This window comes from Trachemys scripta, chromosome 10 (genome assembly GCF_013100865.1).
Source record: "Trachemys scripta elegans isolate TJP31775 chromosome 10, CAS_Tse_1.0, whole genome shotgun sequence".
NCBI classification, from domain to species: domain Eukaryota; kingdom Metazoa; phylum Chordata; order Testudines; family Emydidae; genus Trachemys; species Trachemys scripta.
Genome location: NC_048307.1, coordinates 2,871,412 through 2,891,046, shown reverse-complemented (window position 1 = coordinate 2,891,046; position 19,635 = coordinate 2,871,412). Strand labels below are relative to the sequence as shown.

At 49.4% G+C, this 19,635-nt stretch overlaps 1 protein-coding gene across 4 annotated transcripts in view; it reads left to right on the top strand.

Annotated features, from left to right (window-relative positions):
- GRID2IP (Grid2 interacting protein) overlaps window positions 1–19,635 on the top strand; it is a 102,287-nt gene that overhangs the window by 80,281 nt on the left and 2,371 nt on the right. For 3 of the 4 annotated variants that reach the window (XM_034784233.1, XM_034784235.1, XM_034784236.1), the window contains 12 exons: window positions 2,244–2,344; window positions 2,912–3,029; window positions 4,045–4,370; window positions 4,913–5,326; window positions 6,805–6,892; window positions 7,921–8,010; window positions 9,239–9,435; window positions 10,627–10,782; window positions 14,376–14,462; window positions 15,790–15,919; window positions 18,182–18,300; window positions 18,743–18,907. In XM_034784233.1, the coding sequence (XP_034640124.1) occupies window positions 2,244–2,344; window positions 2,912–3,029; window positions 4,045–4,370; window positions 4,913–5,326; window positions 6,805–6,892; window positions 7,921–8,010; window positions 9,239–9,435; window positions 10,627–10,782; window positions 14,376–14,462; window positions 15,790–15,919; window positions 18,182–18,300; window positions 18,743–18,907 (1,991 nt within the window). The remainder of the gene's footprint in view (window positions 1–2,243; window positions 2,345–2,911; window positions 3,030–4,044; window positions 4,371–4,912; window positions 5,327–6,804; window positions 6,893–7,920; window positions 8,011–9,238; window positions 9,436–10,626; window positions 10,783–14,375; window positions 14,463–15,789; window positions 15,920–18,181; window positions 18,301–18,742; window positions 18,908–19,635) is intronic. The other variant, XM_034784234.1, reaches the window with a different exon arrangement.

The window sequence follows — 19,635 nt, the reverse complement described above, 5'->3', positions numbered from 1 at the left end:
TGAACACTCAAAAACACAGGGGCCTCTTTGAATGTCACCCAAGCTACCCACACCTGCTGGATTTGCAGGGTGCCTGGTGAATTTCTGCCTATTGAGCTGCAAATCCTAAATTCCTTCTCTAGATTTTACTCAGGTCTTGCTCAGGTGTTTTACCTATTGATTTCAGTAGCCCAAAGCCTAAAGGCCTTACTCAGCATTTACTCAGGCAAGCTTTATTGAAGGCAATGGGCACTTTGCCTGAGGACTGAGTGAGGACCCCAGGATTCCAGTCCCCAAGAAGGGGAGCAAAGGTGGCATTATGCATAAGCTATTGGGGCCATGCGGCTGGCCCAGGATCACTGGAGTACAAGGTATTCCAGCCATGTCCCCTCTGCCCCAACACACACCTGGATGCTGGCTCTACTCCATCTGGGTGTCCTTTTATAGCACAAAGGCATGGAATGGGATGGGGATCTGTCCCTTGGCTGTATTTTAACTCCTCCAGGCCCAGCAGGAAGTAAGACGCCCCTGGGACTCCTCTGACCATGAGCAATAATGCTTCAGGGTGGGAAGGACTGACAATGTTTGAACTCAGTTAGAAGTTTTGGTTACACTGATTTGCCCAGCTTTGAGTTGCAGCCCATCTCCCCATTATGGCTGATCTGGTTCTTTGGCCTGAGGTTAATGGTTTGATTGGCCACCGTGGCCACTTCTCCCGAGAGCAGGCTCAGACTCCCAGTTCCATTTAGAAACACGGGTGAGTGACTGCCAGGGAGGAAACTCTTTTTAATCCCTGTCTTTAACTCTTTCCAAATGTTAAAGAGCCGATGGAGAGATTTACATTCCTTTCAGCCCAAATATTTTTATCTCCACATCTAGGGCCAAATTCAACCCTGGTGCAAGCAGGCACATCTCCAGAGAAAGCCGTGGTGTGCCACCCACTCACACCAGGTCTGATTTTGACCCATTTGCTCTGAATGGACAAAGTCCAGCTGTTAATGGCAACTGCAGAAAAAACACCCTGATTCTGACACATTTGGCACAGAGGAAAATGAGTTTAGGAATATGCCTGCTGGCCTGTTGCTAGTGGAGTGGCTGTCCTAGGAAAGCTGTTCTATCTGCATACTCCCCCATCATAACCCTGTGAGTCCCAGCCCTTACCTCGTCTCACTCTCACTGTTCATGCTCCTGCTTTTATTCTGGTGACAGGTCAGAATCTGTGGCATGGGTTTTTCATTTGCAGTGATTCTGGAGTCATCTGTTATCCAGCACATGACAACTAGGGTGAAGCGTCCTATGAAAAAATATCCAGGGATTTAATAAAAAAGAAGAAAATCTTTGGTATTCCAGTAACAAGATGCCTTGATAGCACTATGATGGATACATTAGAAATACCTATTGACAAACTGGGTAATGTTCCTTCCTTCCAATGTTGTACTAAAGACTGTGCAACTGGTGCTGAAAATTTGTGCAACACTAGTAAAGTGCATCACTGATGAAGTGGGTTTTAGCCCACGAAAGCTTATGCCCAAATAAATGTGTTAGTCTCTAAGGTGCCACAAGGACTCCTCGTTGTTTTTGCTAATACAGACTAACACGGCTACCCCTCTGAAACCTATTGATTATACTGTAATAATAACACTGAGCACCTTTCAAACAGTGAGAAATTACATGAAGCCTCACACCAACCCACCAGCAAGGTAGGCAGGTTAACACTAATATCCTCATTTTATAAACACAGAGAGGCAAAGTGTCTTGCCCCCAAGCATAGGAGTAGCTGTTGAAATGCAGGCAGCATTCCACTGTTCTTTGCTGCCAGGCTTGTATGCCAGTCACTAGGCCACATCTAATTGCACATGTGATGTCTGGTGTCTCTATGCTCAGTGTCATAATTAAAATATTTTCGCACATTTGCCTGGTCTACACAAATATTTTCCCTAGTGGGTGACCCTATCCTACAGTGTAGATGGCAATTTAAATGAAGATTTTAGCAAATTACCCACAGTGCAGCAGGAAATATGTCACCATTCATTTAGAGTTTGGGGTCCGTACAGTCCATAAAGTCTGAACTATCCTTGTTCTGCATCAAAGATTCTGCTGAAGGGAGTGAGATATTTGGGTCCACAGGAAGATGAGATCAGGCTCTTAGTCTCGTGTGAGTGGATGTTCCCCTGTTCTCTGATTAGTGAGAGGTGGGCAGGTGCAGCAGTGAAATCAAAGGATGCTCATACAGGGGACATCACTGGCAGTTCTTTCCTTCCCAGCAGGTCACAGCGACACCGGAGAAGTATCAATTCGACTGACGCCTGGAGAGAGGCAAGCGGGTGATGGCACATCCCTTCCAGAGACTCCCAACCCCAAAATGGTTTGAACCTTGGCTATCTATGTGTGCAGCTGTTTGGGTGGGTTTTCTGTGAGGAAAGTGGTGGCTGGGAGAGAAGAGCTTTCCTGGGCAGCTCTTGCTCGATGAATATGTAACATTTTGACTTCACAGGGCAGCAGAACAGTTTGACTTTATTTTATGTTCACATCAGAAGGCAGATAAACAAGGGAAGGGTGCTAAGGGTGCTGCATGCACATTTATCACCTGGGCATCTGCTTCCCATGCCAGAAACAATCCCTTCAGCACCTCATCAGAGCGGCTCTCTAAACATATTACCCTGGCAGTCAGTTGCTTTAACAGTTCTGGCATCTTTCAAAGCTTTGGTACAACCTAATCAGAGAGAGTGAACGGTGTGTGATTCAGAAAAGAGGGAACCATCTTCCCTTAGTGTCAAATGCTCCTTAAAAAAGGGCGATTTTTTAATGCAATCAATAATAGAGAGCAGTTGGGATCAGGGATGGGACACAGTGCCTTCCTCTTTTACATCACTGGTTTTCAGACATTTCCAGAGTTGGACATTTATGGTTGTTTTTTTCTTTTTGCTTTCAGATGTCAGCTGTCTATGCAGAGTTAGAAAATCGCCTGATCAGCAGCTTTGCAGGAAAGATGGCTAATGCCCCCACACACAGAGATTCACCCCCTGTCCCAGACCAGGCAAACGCTGCAGGTAGAGGCTTTCCTTCTCCTGGTTTTGGGATAGAGGCAGTTCATTTGCTCTAGCTGGTATGATGACCTGCAACATGCGGGTTTGGTGCTAGTTATGCAGTCCCAGGATTACGTTACATTTCTCTTTGCACCCGGGATCAAGTCATTTGAGGTCTCATGACAAATTACTGCTCCATTAGGGTGAAATCAACACAGGTTTATTGCAGGCAGTCATCCCCTTTGGAGAAGAAGGGTCTGTTGGCTCCCCTGGTAATACTCTGACCTTAAGCAGAGCTTGGGCAGGGCAAGAAGCACAATCTCCCAGGTCCAAAAGAAAAACACATTAGTTGTGTGAAGTGTAACAGTTCCTACCTATCTCCAGGGAGACTCTTTCCAGAGACGGGTAGATCCTGGCCCCAGCCACACCTTCCTTCAGGTAGTCTCTAAATATCCCCTGGCCCCGCCCACTCCTTCTTTCAAGGAGCTAGCGCAAGACGTCCCCTCTCTCTGCTGGTCAGCCACTACTGAGCTGGGCTTTCCCCCTTTTAACCCTTCCTCCAGGCTTGACAGCTCTCACAGGTGCATTGGGGCAGGGTTGATGGAACCCAGAGGCTCTAATTAACCCCTTCTTGGTCAGTGTTGGGTCTGTGCACGCATCACAGCAACTATTTATACTAAGGAAGGCAACAGTGCAGCCTCTGAGTCTAAGGGGGCCCACAGAGTTCTAGAATGTGACCTTTATCTTCAGTGGGGAGGAGTGGGGAGTTGCCATGCTCTGGTTTGATCTCAGAAGCTTCTGCTCAGATCAGGATAGATCACTGCATGCTGGCAACCATCATCTCTCCAGGTTGCACCTTTATTTCAAGGTTGCTGTATTGTACACAGACATTGGAGCGCCAAACAGTTTGCTCTAGTGGCCCATGGCTGGGTGAAGGCTAGGCATCCGTGTTAGACCACAGGAAATGTTCATAGCCCTGCTTTCAAATGAGATGTAGGCTTGGAGGAGTCTAGTCTGCAGCACTGTTTGTTTCCTGCAGGTGTTCGGAAGTCGGGGATGACGATCTCCTGGCAGAGTGATCCTTTGCCCTCCCAGCAGTGCTATTACCACCCACACAGCAGCATCCCCTCCCCCAGCAGCACAGAGTCCAACCCCTACGTCAGCCTAGACAGCAGCCCTGCCCCTTCCCCCAAGCACATGGACTACGCGCTCAGCCCCCTGTCTCGACGGAAGAAGCTCTTCACCTTCTCCAGGCCTCCACGCAGCCGGGACACAGATCGCTTCCTGGACGCCTTGAGTGAGCAGCTGGGACACAGGGTCACCATCGTGGATGACTTCCTCACACCTGAGAATGACTACGAGGAGGTGAGTAAGGGGACCTGGACAGGGCTGCGCTCAGGAGTTGGGTTCCCTGTTGGGACGATCAGTGAGGTACAGTCGCATCACACCCAGAGAGCAGGAGGGAGCAGCTTGGTGGCTCTGTCTCGGGGAGGCTCCTGCAGAAGTAGCTGGATGGGGACTATGAAGGAGAGTTCTGGGCTGTACAGCAAAGCACTGCGATCCTGGGGCAGGGAGCTCTCCCAGGGCCTGATTGCACTGTGGAGTTAACTTACATTACTGCTCTCCAGTCCGCCTAGCTCGAGTGAGAGCAGCCACACACAGGTGCTGCACTCCTCCCGTGAGGGCTCAGTCCATGGTTCTTTGCACTGCAGGAAGCTGTGAATTCTTCCCCAGTGAATTGTGTCCTAGGTGCTAGCCTGCGTCCAGACTACAGAGTGGTCATGTTAACAGCTGACGAGTTGTGCTAACTCGAGCTTTAGCTTGTACCTTGATGGGCCGTTGTGCCCAGTGGCTGGGAGGAGAAGCTTTTCTCATGGTGTAGTTATATTCTCTTTTTCCCAAATCAGATGAGTTTCCATGACGACCAGGGCAGCTATGTCACCAATGACATGAGCAGTGCCAGCGAGTACATCAGCAGCAGCGATGAAGGGAGCTCTCTGACCTACTCCACCCTATCTGATCACATCCCGCCTCCCCCCCCCCGTCCGCCCCCGCCCCCGCCGCAGTTCCATGACTCCAGACCAGTCACTCTGAGCTCAGAGGCCACAAGAAATATCTCCTCCCCACTCTCCAAAACCCTAGGGAGTCACTTACACCCAGTTCCTCCCCCTCCCCCTCCCCCACCTCCCCCACCAGTGCCATGTGCACCTCCCCTGCTGCAGCGGGGCCTCGTACATCGCAGGAGCGAGTCCAGCCACATGAGTGTCAAAAGGCTGCGGTGGGAGCAAGTGGAGAACTCGGAAGGCACCATCTGGGGGCAGGTACCGTATGGAACCCAGCACTCAGGCTCAGTCAGGGCAGGATGACATTGGGTCCAGTACTGAAATCTACATCAGGAAAGTAACAATCCAAGTAATCAAATCTCCGGCTCCAAGGCCTACACTATAGGGGTCGGGAAAGAAGATTTCCCCATGTGCAGCAGCATTTCCAGTTGGCCAGGTGCATTCTGTGGGGGTGTTCTTCCCTCCCCCTGGAATATCAGGGGTTGGCCACTCCTTAGGCAAGAAACTGAAACAGGTGGATCACTTATCTATCCCAAGGTGGCAGTTCTTATGGTGCCTCTCACTTAATTTCATCCTTGCTTTGTTTGGATCAGAACCCAAAGGACCACATAAGGGTCAACTGTGATTAGTACTGGAAAACATATCCAGTAAGATCTGCCCCAGCCGCACTCTGCGGAATATTCCTTTATATCCATGCGGCTTGGTCAGTGTGAGCAGGAGTTTCATCAATCACCAGCCATAGGAAATTGCAGTTTTATCAACAGGGGTGTGCTAAAAATTGTGAGCATGCTGGAAAGCAGAAGAATGGCACCCAGGTATCACAGGGATGGGTGCATTATAACTGGAGAGATGGAGAAGAGGCTAGAACCAGAAGTGATGTTTATTAGACAGTATTATTGACCTGTGCCAGGCAGGCTATGATTCGCCCCCTGGTGGTGACACAGAACTCAGCTGCTTATCTCAGCTAAAATGATAGGATTTGACTTGATTGAGGTGAATTTTAGTTGTTTTGAATTGATTTGGAAAAAGCTGAGTCCAGTGAGACTTAAATTTCAAGCCATGTACTTTCTTCCCTAAACAGTGTTAGAAAACGTAGAAATTAACAACTGGGCAGTCTCTCATGCGGATCCCTATTCCCCAAGTGATTTTATTCAATGAATTAACTTGGAGTACTCAGCCTGTACATTTGTTTCTCACTCCCCTTTTGGGGGGGCTGGGAATGAAGTATTTCTGCTTAGTGATTTTTTTGGATGCAAAAGGCACTTGAGGTTTCTGTAATTCCCATCGTATGCGTTAGTGAAATAATATCTGCCCAAGAAACATGCTGAAGAGTTACCATTTTTAATTTAAATGTCATACAGTCTTCTAAGTTAACTCCAATGGGACTGTCTGCAAGCAGCAATGCTGGAGGATTGAATCACCAGGTTCTTTTCTTTCTTCTGAACAGAGAATGATCCCATGGGATGTAGTCAGACTCTGATATAAAAAATACCTCTGTTCCAGGACATTTTAAGAGAGAAATTCATGACCACATAGACTCCAGTGTCTGCAGTGGCTTTGTAGTGGGCAAACCCCAGTTATAAGGAAAATGTCACAAAAATGCACCTGCCTCTAGGTATTCTGGGGCTGCATAGTTTAGGGCTTTTGGGGTGGGAATGCAGCGCAGAATGGGGATGTGCAGCATGGAGATCTCCTCCTGGGACAGGGTCTTACTGACTATATTCCTCCTCCTGCAGCTTGGAGAAGACTCAGATTATGACAAACTGAGTGATATGGTCAAATACCTCGACCTGGAGCTTCATTTTGGAACTCATAAGCCTGCAAGTAAGTAAACCACTTATGAACAGCCATGCTGCCACTAGAACCCAGAGCTGACACAGAACAGATAGTTCTTTCACCATAAAGTGTTCCCTAAGTAATCAATGAGATAATGCCTATTTCCAGGGACACTGTCATCACAGAAGTCATATATAGTGGACTACCAATAATTCTTCCACACGATACTAAATAACATCTCAGATTATTAAAGTGGAGATTATTTTAAAATCTCCCTTAATTTTCTCCAGTGATGCTGTTTGTTTATTGTCTGCATTTCAGTCAAGTGGGGCTGTGAATCTCAGCTGGACAGTTTCACTTTATATGTTCAGTTTCACTTACTGGTTCTCATGCAGCTGTATCTCGGCTCCCCGCCCTAACAGCACTGAATGGGCTAGAAAGAACTCCAGGTGGAGCTCTAAGCATGAGCTCAGGAGTCCTGGTCTGCCTTCCTAGCAGAGCAACCTTTAATGAATGAAAATCAGTTCCATAGCTGAAAAAGAGTGTGGGGGAGGAGGGGGATAAGGTCAGATCTGTCTCTTGTGGGGCATGGGGATGTGATAATCTGTCTGTCTCCTGGGGGAAGGTGGATGGGTAACTTCCGATTGCTCTCCTGGGTGTGGGAGGAAGTGATGACTAACCATTAGAAAGGCAGTCTGTGACTCGCTTGAATTGAGAAGAATAAAACCAGAGTGGGATTTCTGTGCTCAGGTAATAAATCTGATATGGGAACATGGTTTTGGAGGGTCTGCGAGGCTTTTTGGCAGGGTGAGGTGGTACTAACTCACCCAGTTAAGTTTCTGGAGCAATCTGGGATTTTTCTGTGTCTCTCACCTCTTGTTTTACCTTTTTCAGCTCAGCGTGAGTCTTCCATTCAGGAGATCTTTGAATTACAGAATTCAAGGATTCCCGGAGCCATTCCTGTGCCCAGAGCATCATGTCTCCTCACTCTCATTCATTATCTCACTGTTTTCAGCCCAGTTTCCTCGGTGCTGGAGTCAACTGAGCCCGTCCTTACATCTGATTAAATCTTTCAGTTTCTCTTCCAGAGCCAACTCTGTTGCCTGAATCCTTTAAAAAGAAAGACGTGGTTGAAATTTTGTCTCACAAAAAGGCCTACAACACATGTAAGTAAAATGTCAGAGTGGAAGCAAAACCCTAAACAGGTCCTGAGATGAAACAGCAGTACCTGGCAGTATAGAGAACTGGAAAGGTAAAAAGAGAGCAAAGATAAATAGGTACATCCCATCTTGGCTGGGTGCAGTGGTCAGTACAGGACAATAGAGACCACTGCAATACAGTGTCCTTTGTAGGCTAGCAGAGACAGTCAGCCTTAAGCTAACGAGAGGAAGGCTTGAAGGAGAACTATAAAGATGGGCTGTGACTCACTGGCGTGGAGTGGGGTGGATAGCGCTCCAGATAATGGGGCAGCCCCAGGAATGAGGCTTTTCTCCCTGCATTGTGGAGAGTGGCAGGCGGGGAGGAGGTGCAAAGCAAAGGACGCTGCAGAACATGACCAGAAGCACCTGAGGGCAGCACACTCAGCTGATCTTTACAACTGCTCCAGTATGGATCGGTGTGCATTGCCCCAGAGCCTGCCTCTGGATGAGGCACCAGCAGGCACATAGATGGGGCAGGGGGGAGGGCTGGACTGTGACCCCAGACAACTTGGCCACTCCCCCTTGAATCCAAGGAATGCAAGTGGACACTTAGCTTGGCCCTGCAGCCTAGCATTCAGTAGAGTGACAGGTCACCATTCTGCCGGGCTCCTGCATGGGAATGCTGTGAGGTGTCCTCCATCCCCTGTGCACTGCATAGGACAAGGCAGAATGTTACCATTAGGTATCTGACTTTATCATGCACCTGAATCCCATTAATCCTAGGGGAGCCCCATGGGGAGACTAGACCCTGACATGCATGAAGGCTTCTGCTCTGTCGCCAGGCTAATCCCTTGCATTGCTTCCACTTGGATATTTGTAAATGAGCACTTTGGATAAAGGGGGCGGGAACGGGAATGGAGTCTCCTATCTCTGGATCACATCTTCCGATCCAGCCCAGCTGGGTAGTGACTGAAAGTTCTCACCATCTGATGGTTGTTTAGTGGCTCGGGTGAGAAGATAGAACTGTCCCGGCCCAGTTCCTGATGGGCAGGTGTCCACATCACAAAAAACAGCTCCTCAGGTGGCCCTCTTGCCAACAGTCTCAGCAGAGAGGCCAAGAGACTGCCCTCCTGCCCCTATGGAGCTTCCCTTTGGGGTTTCCACCCTGACACTACTATTCACATAGAATGTAACCAGCCTTTGGAGTCTGCTTCCTGCCTTTGCCCCAGCTGATGCCCTTCCTCCTCCTCCCCAGCCATCCTGATAGCCCACCTCAAGCTCTCGCACATCGAGCTGCGCCAAATTCTCATGACAATGGAGAGCGACCGCCTGGAGTCCTCTCACATCAAGCAGCTCCTGCTGTACGCGCCTGACGCAGAGGAGGTCCAGCAGTACCAGAACTACCAGGACAATCCCAGCAAGCTGAGTGAGCCAGACCAGTTTGTCCTGCAGGTAGCTGCCATGTGGTTGGGCATGGGGAAGGCATGGGCGCTGCAGTGTCATTGGGATGGTTCTGCTGGAAATCCAGCCAGTTCAGTCAGCTGTAGGACAATAATTGCACGTTGTTTCATAGACTAACCTGCATCAAATCAAACAGCTACAGGTGTTATAAAACTGTGTAGCACCAAGAGTGTGCTGGGCCCTTTACACTCATGGGTCTCAGCCCTGTAGAGCCTACAGCCTAAACCCACATTATGCAGACCCAGGGAGGGAGGTGGAGCACCTGGGAATCCCCATGGTTGAGCAGGGAGGATTAGCTCACATCTTGGCACCTCTGAGATTATTAACTGGACTTGGTTTTAATTGTAGTTTTTCTCTGGTCTAATTTGACAGTGGTTTTTTTTGAGACAAGACTCAGGGCTCATGGGATTCTTGGCAGAAGGGTGTTTAAAAAAACTGGTTTAATGACGGGAGGGTGGAAGTGAGTCAGGGAGGAAGTTCCAGAATCCAGGGTTGCATTTCCTCTTAATGGTTAGTAGGTTTCGTAGAGCTGGCTCCTTTTTTAGGGAAATAATGCAATGTTCTGAGCGGCTTTCATGCTTACAGCCCAGGAACACCATGCCGAGAGGAAAGGATTTTCAGAATTCTGTGATCTGCTTGTTAGTATTGGATGCACAGCACTATTGGGGTGGGGGGCAGGTGTGTGTTCAGTGGAATAGCCAGATCTGCTCTTGAGTTTTGGTTTCGCTGATGACATATAAGTATGTGGCCAGGCATTGTGAACTGCCCTGCATTCAGGTACCAAAGTAAAGCATTTTGACCTCAGGCTCTGCCACTTGGGTCTCCCGAATCTCCCTTGCCATGTAAATGGATGGGAATTGTGACAAATCAGTGCTACCAAACAATTGAGCTTGAGCTTTGATTGTGCAATTTTGCCCAGCTGTGAGTTTCTTCCTAGTGATAGACTCTCTTGTGGATACTGGCATTGAACCCAGTCTGTGGTAGTGAGTTAAAAGCTATTGCTGATTAAAAACATCAGCAGCTACCCACAGTTGCCACCCAGTGATACCTGAGAGAGGGCAGGCAAGCATTATTTCACAGTAGAGGGAAATTCTGCATTAAGGGGAACACTGCATGTTAAGTGGGAGGGAAGGGAGTTAATCAACGGTGATCCCAGTAATTTGTTGCTCCTTTTTTTCTCAGATGTTATCAGTACCAGAATATAAAACCCGGCTACGCAGCCTTTACTGCAAGACCACCCTGCAGGAGAAGGCAGAGGAGATCAGAGCCAGCTATGAGTGTATCTGCAAGGCTTCCCTGGAGCTGAAAAGCAGCAAGAAACTGGCTAAGATCTTAGAGGTCAGAGAACAAACCTCATTGCCAGTAATAGCCATTGGGGGGCATCCAGCGTTCGCCACCCAGCGAAGCACGCACAGTCTGTACCAGCTTGTTGAGGGCTCCCTCCAGCCCATCAGCATCCTTGGATCGGTGCTGGTGTTGCTTTAGCCTGCTGGGGCATCACAAGACAGGTGGAAATTGTACTCTCTCTAAGGCCTTCCACTTGCCACAGTAGGTGAGGCAGTGTCTGTAGCTACTGAGCTGTCCAGAAGTTCCTTCAAGATAGGGCCACCCTCATGTTTTTTAAGGCCCAGAGGGGAGAGCTGCGGGTGGGTTGTTTCCTTCTCCCCTGGTTTCACTGCTGAGGAGATAGGTCTGACCCATGCGTGGCAGAGCTTGCACGGACCATGAAAGAGCAAAGCCCCAAGCAGCAGCAGGCTTCGTTTTGCTAGTGTGTAATTCTGGCCCTTCTAGAAGGAGAAATGCAGAGGAGTTATGGGGAGCAGGTCGATTTCTTTTTAAGCTTCATTGAACTCCTGCAGTTATTTCTTTTCACTCTTTTTCTCCATTCTGTGCCCTGGAGATGGGAGGCCACATATTGCATCCAGGTGTTGGGCCTCCTGGTTCTACGGCAGCATTTTGGGCTTCAGAGGATCCATTGCCACCCTCCTCTGGAATGCATGTACGGTGTAAGGGTGGGGAGAGAGTTAGTGCACACGCTGATCCAATCCAGGCTGTTGGTTTATTCCATCAAGGACCAACCCTGGGCTCCGGTAGAATTGACAGCTGGCTGCATGTTAACTCAGCAGCAGAATGGTTGGCTGTATGTGGGCTTACAGAGCCTAAGAGATTCTCCTTTAGCTCAAGTGGCCTCTGGAGCAGGAGGATGTGGGCTCTAACCTAGCAGCGGCTGTGAACATCTGAGGGGCCGTGGTGTGCAGCACAGTGACAAATGCGAAGTGCTAGCTAGCCAAAGATTTTTTGCCAGATGGAAAAAATCCTTCTTCCCTTGCTGTGTAGCTTGGCTCTGGACTGCAGCAGCCTACCTCTGCCTTCCTGACCAATCCACTGGGAGGGGGGGCTTGTAGATTTGCCTCTTGCTATCAGTTTCATGCTTTAGAAGAAACTGGCAAAACAAACAGAACACTGATGTGACAAAGGACATTTCCAAATGAATGTTTAATCCTCTTAATGACCTTTTCGCAGCAACCCAAATCACACCTAGTTAGCCGTCTGGAGCCAGTAGCTGGCTACCGATTAACTTGTAGATATGAGAAATTCACACAGCTCCAGTGGTGGGCTCTAGCACTCATGACAAGGGGACAGGGCTGGCTCCAGGGTTTTTGCTGCCCCAAGCGGCGCAAAACAAACAAACCTGCGATCGCGATCTGCGGCGGCAATTCGGCGGAAGGTCCTTCGCTCCGAGTGGGAGTGAGGGACCGTCCGCCGAATTGCCGCTGAATAGCTGGACGTGCCGCCCCTTTCTGGAGTGGCCGCCCCAAGCACCTGCTTCCCAGGCTGGTGCCTGGAGCTGGCCCTGCAAGGGGATCCCCCACTTTCCTTTAGCTCCTCTGTCTTCTTGTCATGACAGGTCCTAAATCATCTTCCAGTGACTGTGAGGGGCCTTTTCTAATGAAAGGCACTGAGAGCACTTTATTGAAGGCTCAGCCCTGGGGGTCCTAGCCTATTTCCAAAACTGCCCAGCCCCACTGTGAAGGGTCAGAGGGACAGAAAGGAGGGAAAGCCTGGCTCTGGTGAAAGGGTTACATGTCAAGAATTCACTCCTCAAAGATCTCCATGGGTAAGCAAAGAGAGGCGTCCAAGCCCTTTGGCCTTCTGCGGCAAAGAGCATGGGCATTGGATCAACAGGAGAGTTCCCTGTACAACAGGCTTACAGATCCCAGGGCAGGGCCTACATACTCAAAACATAAGCGCACTGATCCTGAAAGGGAGACTGCTGCAGAAGATAAAGGAGATTCTGTTTACTACCTCGAGTTGCAAGCCAAAGTCAATCTGTCACGCACACATGCCTGCACAGAGGTAGGGGTCAAATACATCATTAACTATCACGCAAGAAGCTGCCTGCTGGCCAGTGAGATGCGATGGAACAGGCCATTAGTTCCCATTTGAACTTCAGGCGGGATTGCAGATCCTGCAGGACAATCCTCTGTCTGTAACTCTGACTGCGCAAGCCCCCTCCAAGTCAGTAACCAAACGTGCAAATAATAGACCCCCAAATGGCTTTGAAAGTCTCCTGAGTTCCTGTACATTCACATGGGAACTGCATTCCCTGGCTTGGTCTCTAGACCAACAGACTGGAACACCGGCTGGGAACTCCAGTGGCAGCTTTTGCTGAGAGAGAGACTATTTGCTCTTACAGACCCACTAAAACAGTGATGGGTATTCCCACAAACTGTATGGAGAACTCATTTTTAATAAATATGATAGCATGTGCTTGAAGCAGCCACTGTAGTTAATGGTATGTTCCAGTTTCCATTCTACCTCCCCACCTCCCTCCCTTCCCAGTTACTCAGAACTTTCTCTCCCTATTGCTTTTTAGGCTAACATTTTCCATGCTTTGTCTCAGCCCACAGGTGACATGGCCTCAGAATTAGTTCAGCTGAGTTATGGATGTGGGGGGAAATGACCCTTTTGCCATATGTCCTGATTCATAGAATCAGAGAAATATCTGGCTGGAAAGGACCTTGAGAGATCATCTAGTCCATTCCTCCTGCGCTGAGGCAGGACTAAACCATCCCTGACAGGTATTTGTCTAGCCTGTTCTTAAAACCTCCAATGACAGGGATTCCACGACCTCCTGAGGCACCCTGTTCTAGTGCTTAACTATCCTTAGGGTTAGACATTTTTTCCTAATATCCAGCCTGACATGGAGAACAATTGATCACCATCCTCTGTATAATCATCTTTTAGATATCTGGAGACCGTTTGATTGAAATGATTGCACAGTCGTTACTCAGAGGTAGCTACTGTTGGAGATGGCCAACATGGTATGTTTTGTAGCCCTCATTAGGGAAGGAAAAGAAGTGGGGTTGGAAGAGTTTCCAGAGCTGATTGAGAACATTGGTGGTGCTGAGTCTGCGGTGTAGTGCATCTTATACTTGTCTTTGAAAGGAGCAGCACACATTCCTCCCAGCACCTCCTGCCACAGCCCAGCTTACTGACCACATCCCTGTGGGGCTGGGATGCTGCTGGCCTGTTGGTAGCCCCGGGGCCTAGAGCTCAAGGGAGGGCTCTGCCTGGACTGTGCCGGGCTCCTGTGCAGGTTAGCCAGGGTGAAGAAGAGACTGACTGTGCATTCACCAAAGAGCAGGCAGAATTTTGCCCTTAACATTTATTCGTCCGTCTAATGCCTTGTAACGAATCACTGCAGTTTCCCTTCATAACTTTCCAAGCGTGCACCGAAATAAGCTTGTTTTCTCAGCTTCTCCCACAGGGGTGCTCTCAATCGGTGATCCAGGTGCTGCACCAAAACTAGCATCCCTGCTGCGTTCCTGATGAGTCCGCTCCAGCCCAGCATTAGGCACAGAGGGAGGGAGGGCGAGTAGCAGGGCAGGGTTCGGTGACTGATCGCTCATGGGAGGTTCTCTTTGCAGTTTGTGCTGGCAATGGGGAACTATTTGAACAACGGGCAGCCCAAGACCAATAAAACGACAGGCTTTAAAATCAACTTCCTCACCGAGGTAAGGCGAATGGGAACAGTCCTCATTGCACATGCTGTTCTCATGCTGATGAATGCTGAGAGCTCAGGGAGGGACCAGGGTACTGGATGTATTTCCAAAGACAGCTTTTGAGTGCAGTGGCCATTTCAGGGCCCCTTGAAGGGAGCAGGTCAGTGGCAGGGTGGGGATACCAAAGCAGGGGTTATAAAGCAGGGCTGGGTCAGTAGTGACACAGTGCACTTCCCTGTGCGGGTCTCAGACTCACACTCGGTTCCTAGGTTGGCAGGAGCTAATAATGGTGCTGTGGTGGCACCATGGACGTCTCCTGGGAGACAGCCTGCTACTCTGTATAGGTTCTTACACTGCAACCTTCACTGTAGTATCTGAGTGTCTGTCTGTGCCCTCATGCAGCTCAGGTGTGCTGGTGACATAGGGGGCATAAAGAGAGAATGCTTCAGGGGCAGAGGTAGACTCACAGGGTCCCCAACCTAAGTTCCCTGCAAGCTGAGCAGCATTCTATTTAGCACCATGCAGGTGTTCAGGGAACCTGCCCAGGGACCTGCCAGGGGAGGAGTGCCCCTCCCCCGGCCCGAACCTAGCCTGGCCCCCAACTATGCCTCGGCCTGGACCTGCTGGGGCCAGGGGAGGGGGCACCTATCCTGCAGCCCCAGCCTCAGAGCTGCTGCAGCAGGGAGAGGCGCCTCTCCCTGCCATAGCCCCGGAGCATCCTCCTGCATCCCAAACCCCTGGTGCCTGGCCCCACTCCAGAGCCCGCACCCCCAGTCGAAGCCCTCCTCCCCAACCCTGCACCCCAAGCCTCTGCCCCAGCCCTGAGTCCCTCATCCCTGGCCCCACCCTAGAGCCCGCACCCCCAGGCAGAGCCCTCACACCGCTGCACCCCAACCCTCTGTCCCAGCCCTGAGCCTCCTCCCACATTCTGAACCCCTCAGCCCTACCCACACCACATGACTTCTGTTATGTGCACCTATATGAAGTTGATGTGTCACACATCACCTCCATATTGGACTCCAAATTCAATCTGCACATGGGTGGGAAAAATTAGAGGGAACATTGCTCCCAACGTGGAGAAACTTTTCATTTAGTTTCTCCATTTCACTAATCTGGATTTAACATACTGTGTAAACATTAAACACCACTTTTAAACATTAATCTGTAACGTGCCGCTGCTGCTGGTGGGAGCTCCTGTGAACGTGAGTGTAGAGTGATCCCAGCAGGGGCGCGTGAATGTTTCTGGCAGTATTTGGAAACTGCACATGTAGGCTGAATGGTCAGTAAAAAACCCACCCTCCAGTATAGGAATCTCCTTACCTGTTTTGCTTTGTTCTAGCTGAACACAACCAAGACCGTTGATGGGAAATCTACTTTCCTGCACATTCTTGCCAAATCGCTTAGCCAACATTTCCCAGAACTTCTGGGTTTTGCCAAGGACCTTCCTACAGTGCCACTCGCTGCCAAAGGTAAATAAACAAGGAGCATCCTCAGAGAAACCTGTTCTGGTACAGGGCCAATGAAGGACTCCCCTGCCCCTTGCCTCTCTGCGCCCCCCTCTTGGTTCCATGCCACCATTAGGCATAGCATATGAACTGCAGTAGTTTGACACAAATAGAGATAGGAAGTAGCCTGGATAAATAAGAACTAGCGATGGGCTGGAGCCATAAAGCACGGAGGTATCTGAATCTGGGGTTTTAGTTAGGTTCCTTTTAGAGATGGGTCCATTCTTGAGGCTTGAAAACATTTGGTTCCCATTTTAATACTAGTTACTCCTTATGCTGCGCTTCGGCCCGTCCACGTCCTGGTGAGCAGTGGAGGAGAAATACCATAATACCCTAAGGAAGGTTCTGCCCCTGGTGTTTCTGGCCCTGTGGAAGTATTGGAGATCTCAGAAGGGAGCCTGCTCTTGTGAGATTTCCAGCCCAGCATAGCAGCCTCAGGAGGCTCTGAGTTCAGATGCCTTGGGGGAAGTGTTCCAACTCTAGGGGGTGTATTTGAACTCAGCCCAGACTCTGCCCACCGGGCAGTACAGCAATCGCTAGACCCCAAAGGAGACGTTCCATACAGTGGTAGTTGTGATTGACCTTGCATCTTCTTTGGTTTTGCTGGTTTTAAGCCAGATCCTTTAGTGCTGACCTGGCCTAATGTACTTCATGGTAAAACCAAAGTGCCTTGGACAGGTTCTTAAATTAATGGAGATATCCTATCTCCTAGAACTGGAAGGGACCTTGAAAGGTCATCAAGTCCAGCCCCCTGCCTTCACTAGCAGGACCAAATACTGATTTTGCCCCAGATCCCTAGGTGGCCCCCTCAAGGATTGAACTCTCAACCCTGCGTTTAGCAGGCCAATGCTCAAGCCACTGAGCTATCCCCCCCGAAACAGGCCACCCCTGCACAGAGAGGGATGAAAGGGCAGGATTGTTCATGTGTGTGTTACCCTGCGGTGAAAAACATACCTTTTTAGCGTCGAAGCTGAGGCCCCAGTTGTTATATTGAATATTCACAGACATCAGCTGGGTTGGTTCATTCTCATGGCTCATCGGCATCACGCTGTCAGGACCAGATGTCTGAACAACTCCAGTGCGGCAGTACTGAGCTCACAAGCATCTCAAACACAGGCCTCTTGTGGGCCATATTACAGCCAAGCTGGGGACCTGACAGCCACACCTGATCTGCAGGCCCCGTCCTCCTGAGTGTGCAGGTGTGACAAAGGTGGCTGTGATGATTACAGATCCCGGCGTTTGATTGTTTAGAATAATGTTTCTGTGCTGTGTGCCTTAGCAACACGCAGAGCTGCCCCACGCCCTGCTCCAAGGAATTCACATTCTAACTACAGACATCACACAAGTGGGAACATCAGGTGTTGCTGAGTTATAATTGAAAGGTCTCATGGTCCTTTGGCTTGTCATGCGCCTGTGTCAGTGGTGGCCCAACATACAGTATGTACATGCTGAATATCATACATGGGGCCTAAGTCTCTTCTCTCTCCCTGATATTTGGAAGTAACTCAGTCAAAGTCAGTGAGTTGCACTTGCATAAAACTGGTGTAGTGTAAGAGACAGGAGATTCAGGCCCCTAGGTTTTAATTTTCTCCACTTAGCCTGTTTGCACCTGTAATATTCCTGCCCAGCGCTCTCACTTCACCTAGCTTTTCTTAAAATAATTCTCTGCCTTTATTACTAATTCTTTCTCCCCAGCTCCTGCTTCCCCCCCCCCCTTAACAGTCAATATCCTTCCTTCCATCCATTCATTTTGTGGCTAAACTCACTAAATTCCCCTCCCATGTCAAAGTACTCATTGATCCATAACTATCCTTCCTCTTCTGCCATTGAATCCCCCAGGCCTCTTGCACTTGGCAAGACCCAGTTTCTCTCCAGTGTTCTCTGCATGTCTCCTCCTGACAATCACCTGGGTTCTGGGTTAATGGGTAGCTCACTCACCTGGTAGAGGTCAATAAGAATGTCTCTGTCCCCATCTGGAGGTCTGGCTTCACCCAGAATGCAATGCAGCTTGGTCACTCAGGTCAAGAGGGAGGAGCACTTGCTGGGACATGTACCTCCACAAGAAGAACTTCTGCATTAAAGATGAGGGCAGCTGTAGACCACATTGTAAAGCCCCTTTTGCTTTTAACCTATGCATCTCACTTTCCCTGCTCTTGGTTTAACAGCAGCTGGCACTGACTCAGAACTATCTTAATGACATTGTTTTAAACTCTCCTCCTTATTCAGTGAATCAGAGAACATTAACAGCCGATCTCAATGACCTTCACATCACCATCAGTGAAATAGAGACTGCCTGCCACAGCATGCCAGCTGCTGAGGAGGACAAATTTGCTATTGTGATGAATGTATCCTTCCATAAAACACAAACATCGCTATGTGCTTTCTTTATCCTGGTGTTTGTTAAGCGTTCTGGCCATCTAGTAAGGAGGTACCATTTGGTGAAGAGCATAGTATGGACTCCACCCTTATGACCCAGAGGTGAGAGGGCTCCCAATGGAGCTGCCAGTGTTCATGCCTTTGCAGAGTTATCATGGGGGAAGCCACTCCCCTGTGGGCAGAAGGCTCTTGGTGTTGTCTCTCCCTGTGTTGTAGGAGATGGATGCAGAGATGTTGCCTTTGCAAAACAAACTCCCTTTTGTGTGTGGGTTTCTTTTTAACTAGTTTATCAGCCCAAAGTTGCTGTGCTGACATTGCAGCTGTAGATGAAAACCCACCCCTTTATAAGCAGCATCTGTTCAGGATCTTGCCACAATATGGTGTAGTTTTCCCTTAAACCACTCCTCTCAGTCTTTCCTGGAGAGCGCCCATCCCACTATAAAATCTCTGGATGGCCTGCAGCATAAGGCCATGGAGGAATTCAGCAAAGTCCTGTCCTTTTTTGGAGAAGACTCCAAAGTGACCACATCTGAATCTTTTTTTGGCATTTTTGCTGAGTTCATGAGCAAGTTTGAGGTGAGTTGCGTTGCTATGGAGCCAGCAGACATGGGTGGGGCCTCACCGTAAAGGCCCGGGATGGGTTTTGCTGCATCACCTGCTAGTGAGGCTTAGTTTAGCTTTAACTCAATATTTGGCTCTGAATGTGAGTAAAATCCAAATCTGTAAAGAAAAGCAAGTCAGGAATTGGCTGGCTCAGGAGACTTGGCGGATACTTCAGAGCCGTTCAGCTCTAGGTCACCAGGTCAAATACTGACCAGATGGAAAGTGAAGCAATTGCTGTTACCATCTGATGGGCTGTTGTGAAGGGCACTGATCCCGGGCTTGAGTCTAAGCATAGGGACAGCGAGTTCCACAACAGACTTGGCATTAACTGGCACCCCTTGCCAATGGGCCCAGCAGAAGGCTAAGGATGGAAAGGGTGCAGAGACAGAGGTATCCTTGCAGACAGTCCTCCCAAGACAGTCCTGAAGCACTCCCGCAGGAAACCTGCCTTTGCACAGTGCATGCTGTACTAGTTCTGTGGAAGAAGAGAGGACTTCAGTCTCAGAGGCTCAGTGTAGTCCCCTGCACCTGTACTAAACTTGCTGTAGAAGAGGAAAGTTGGGCATAGGTCTGATCCTCTCTCTGCTTGGCACCATCCCTGCAACCGGATTTACTGCCCTCAGCCACTCATGCTCACCACTCGTTGGCTTGGGTAGAATGTGCATGGAGCAGTTTGAGGGCAGAGCTCAATCCTGCCTGTT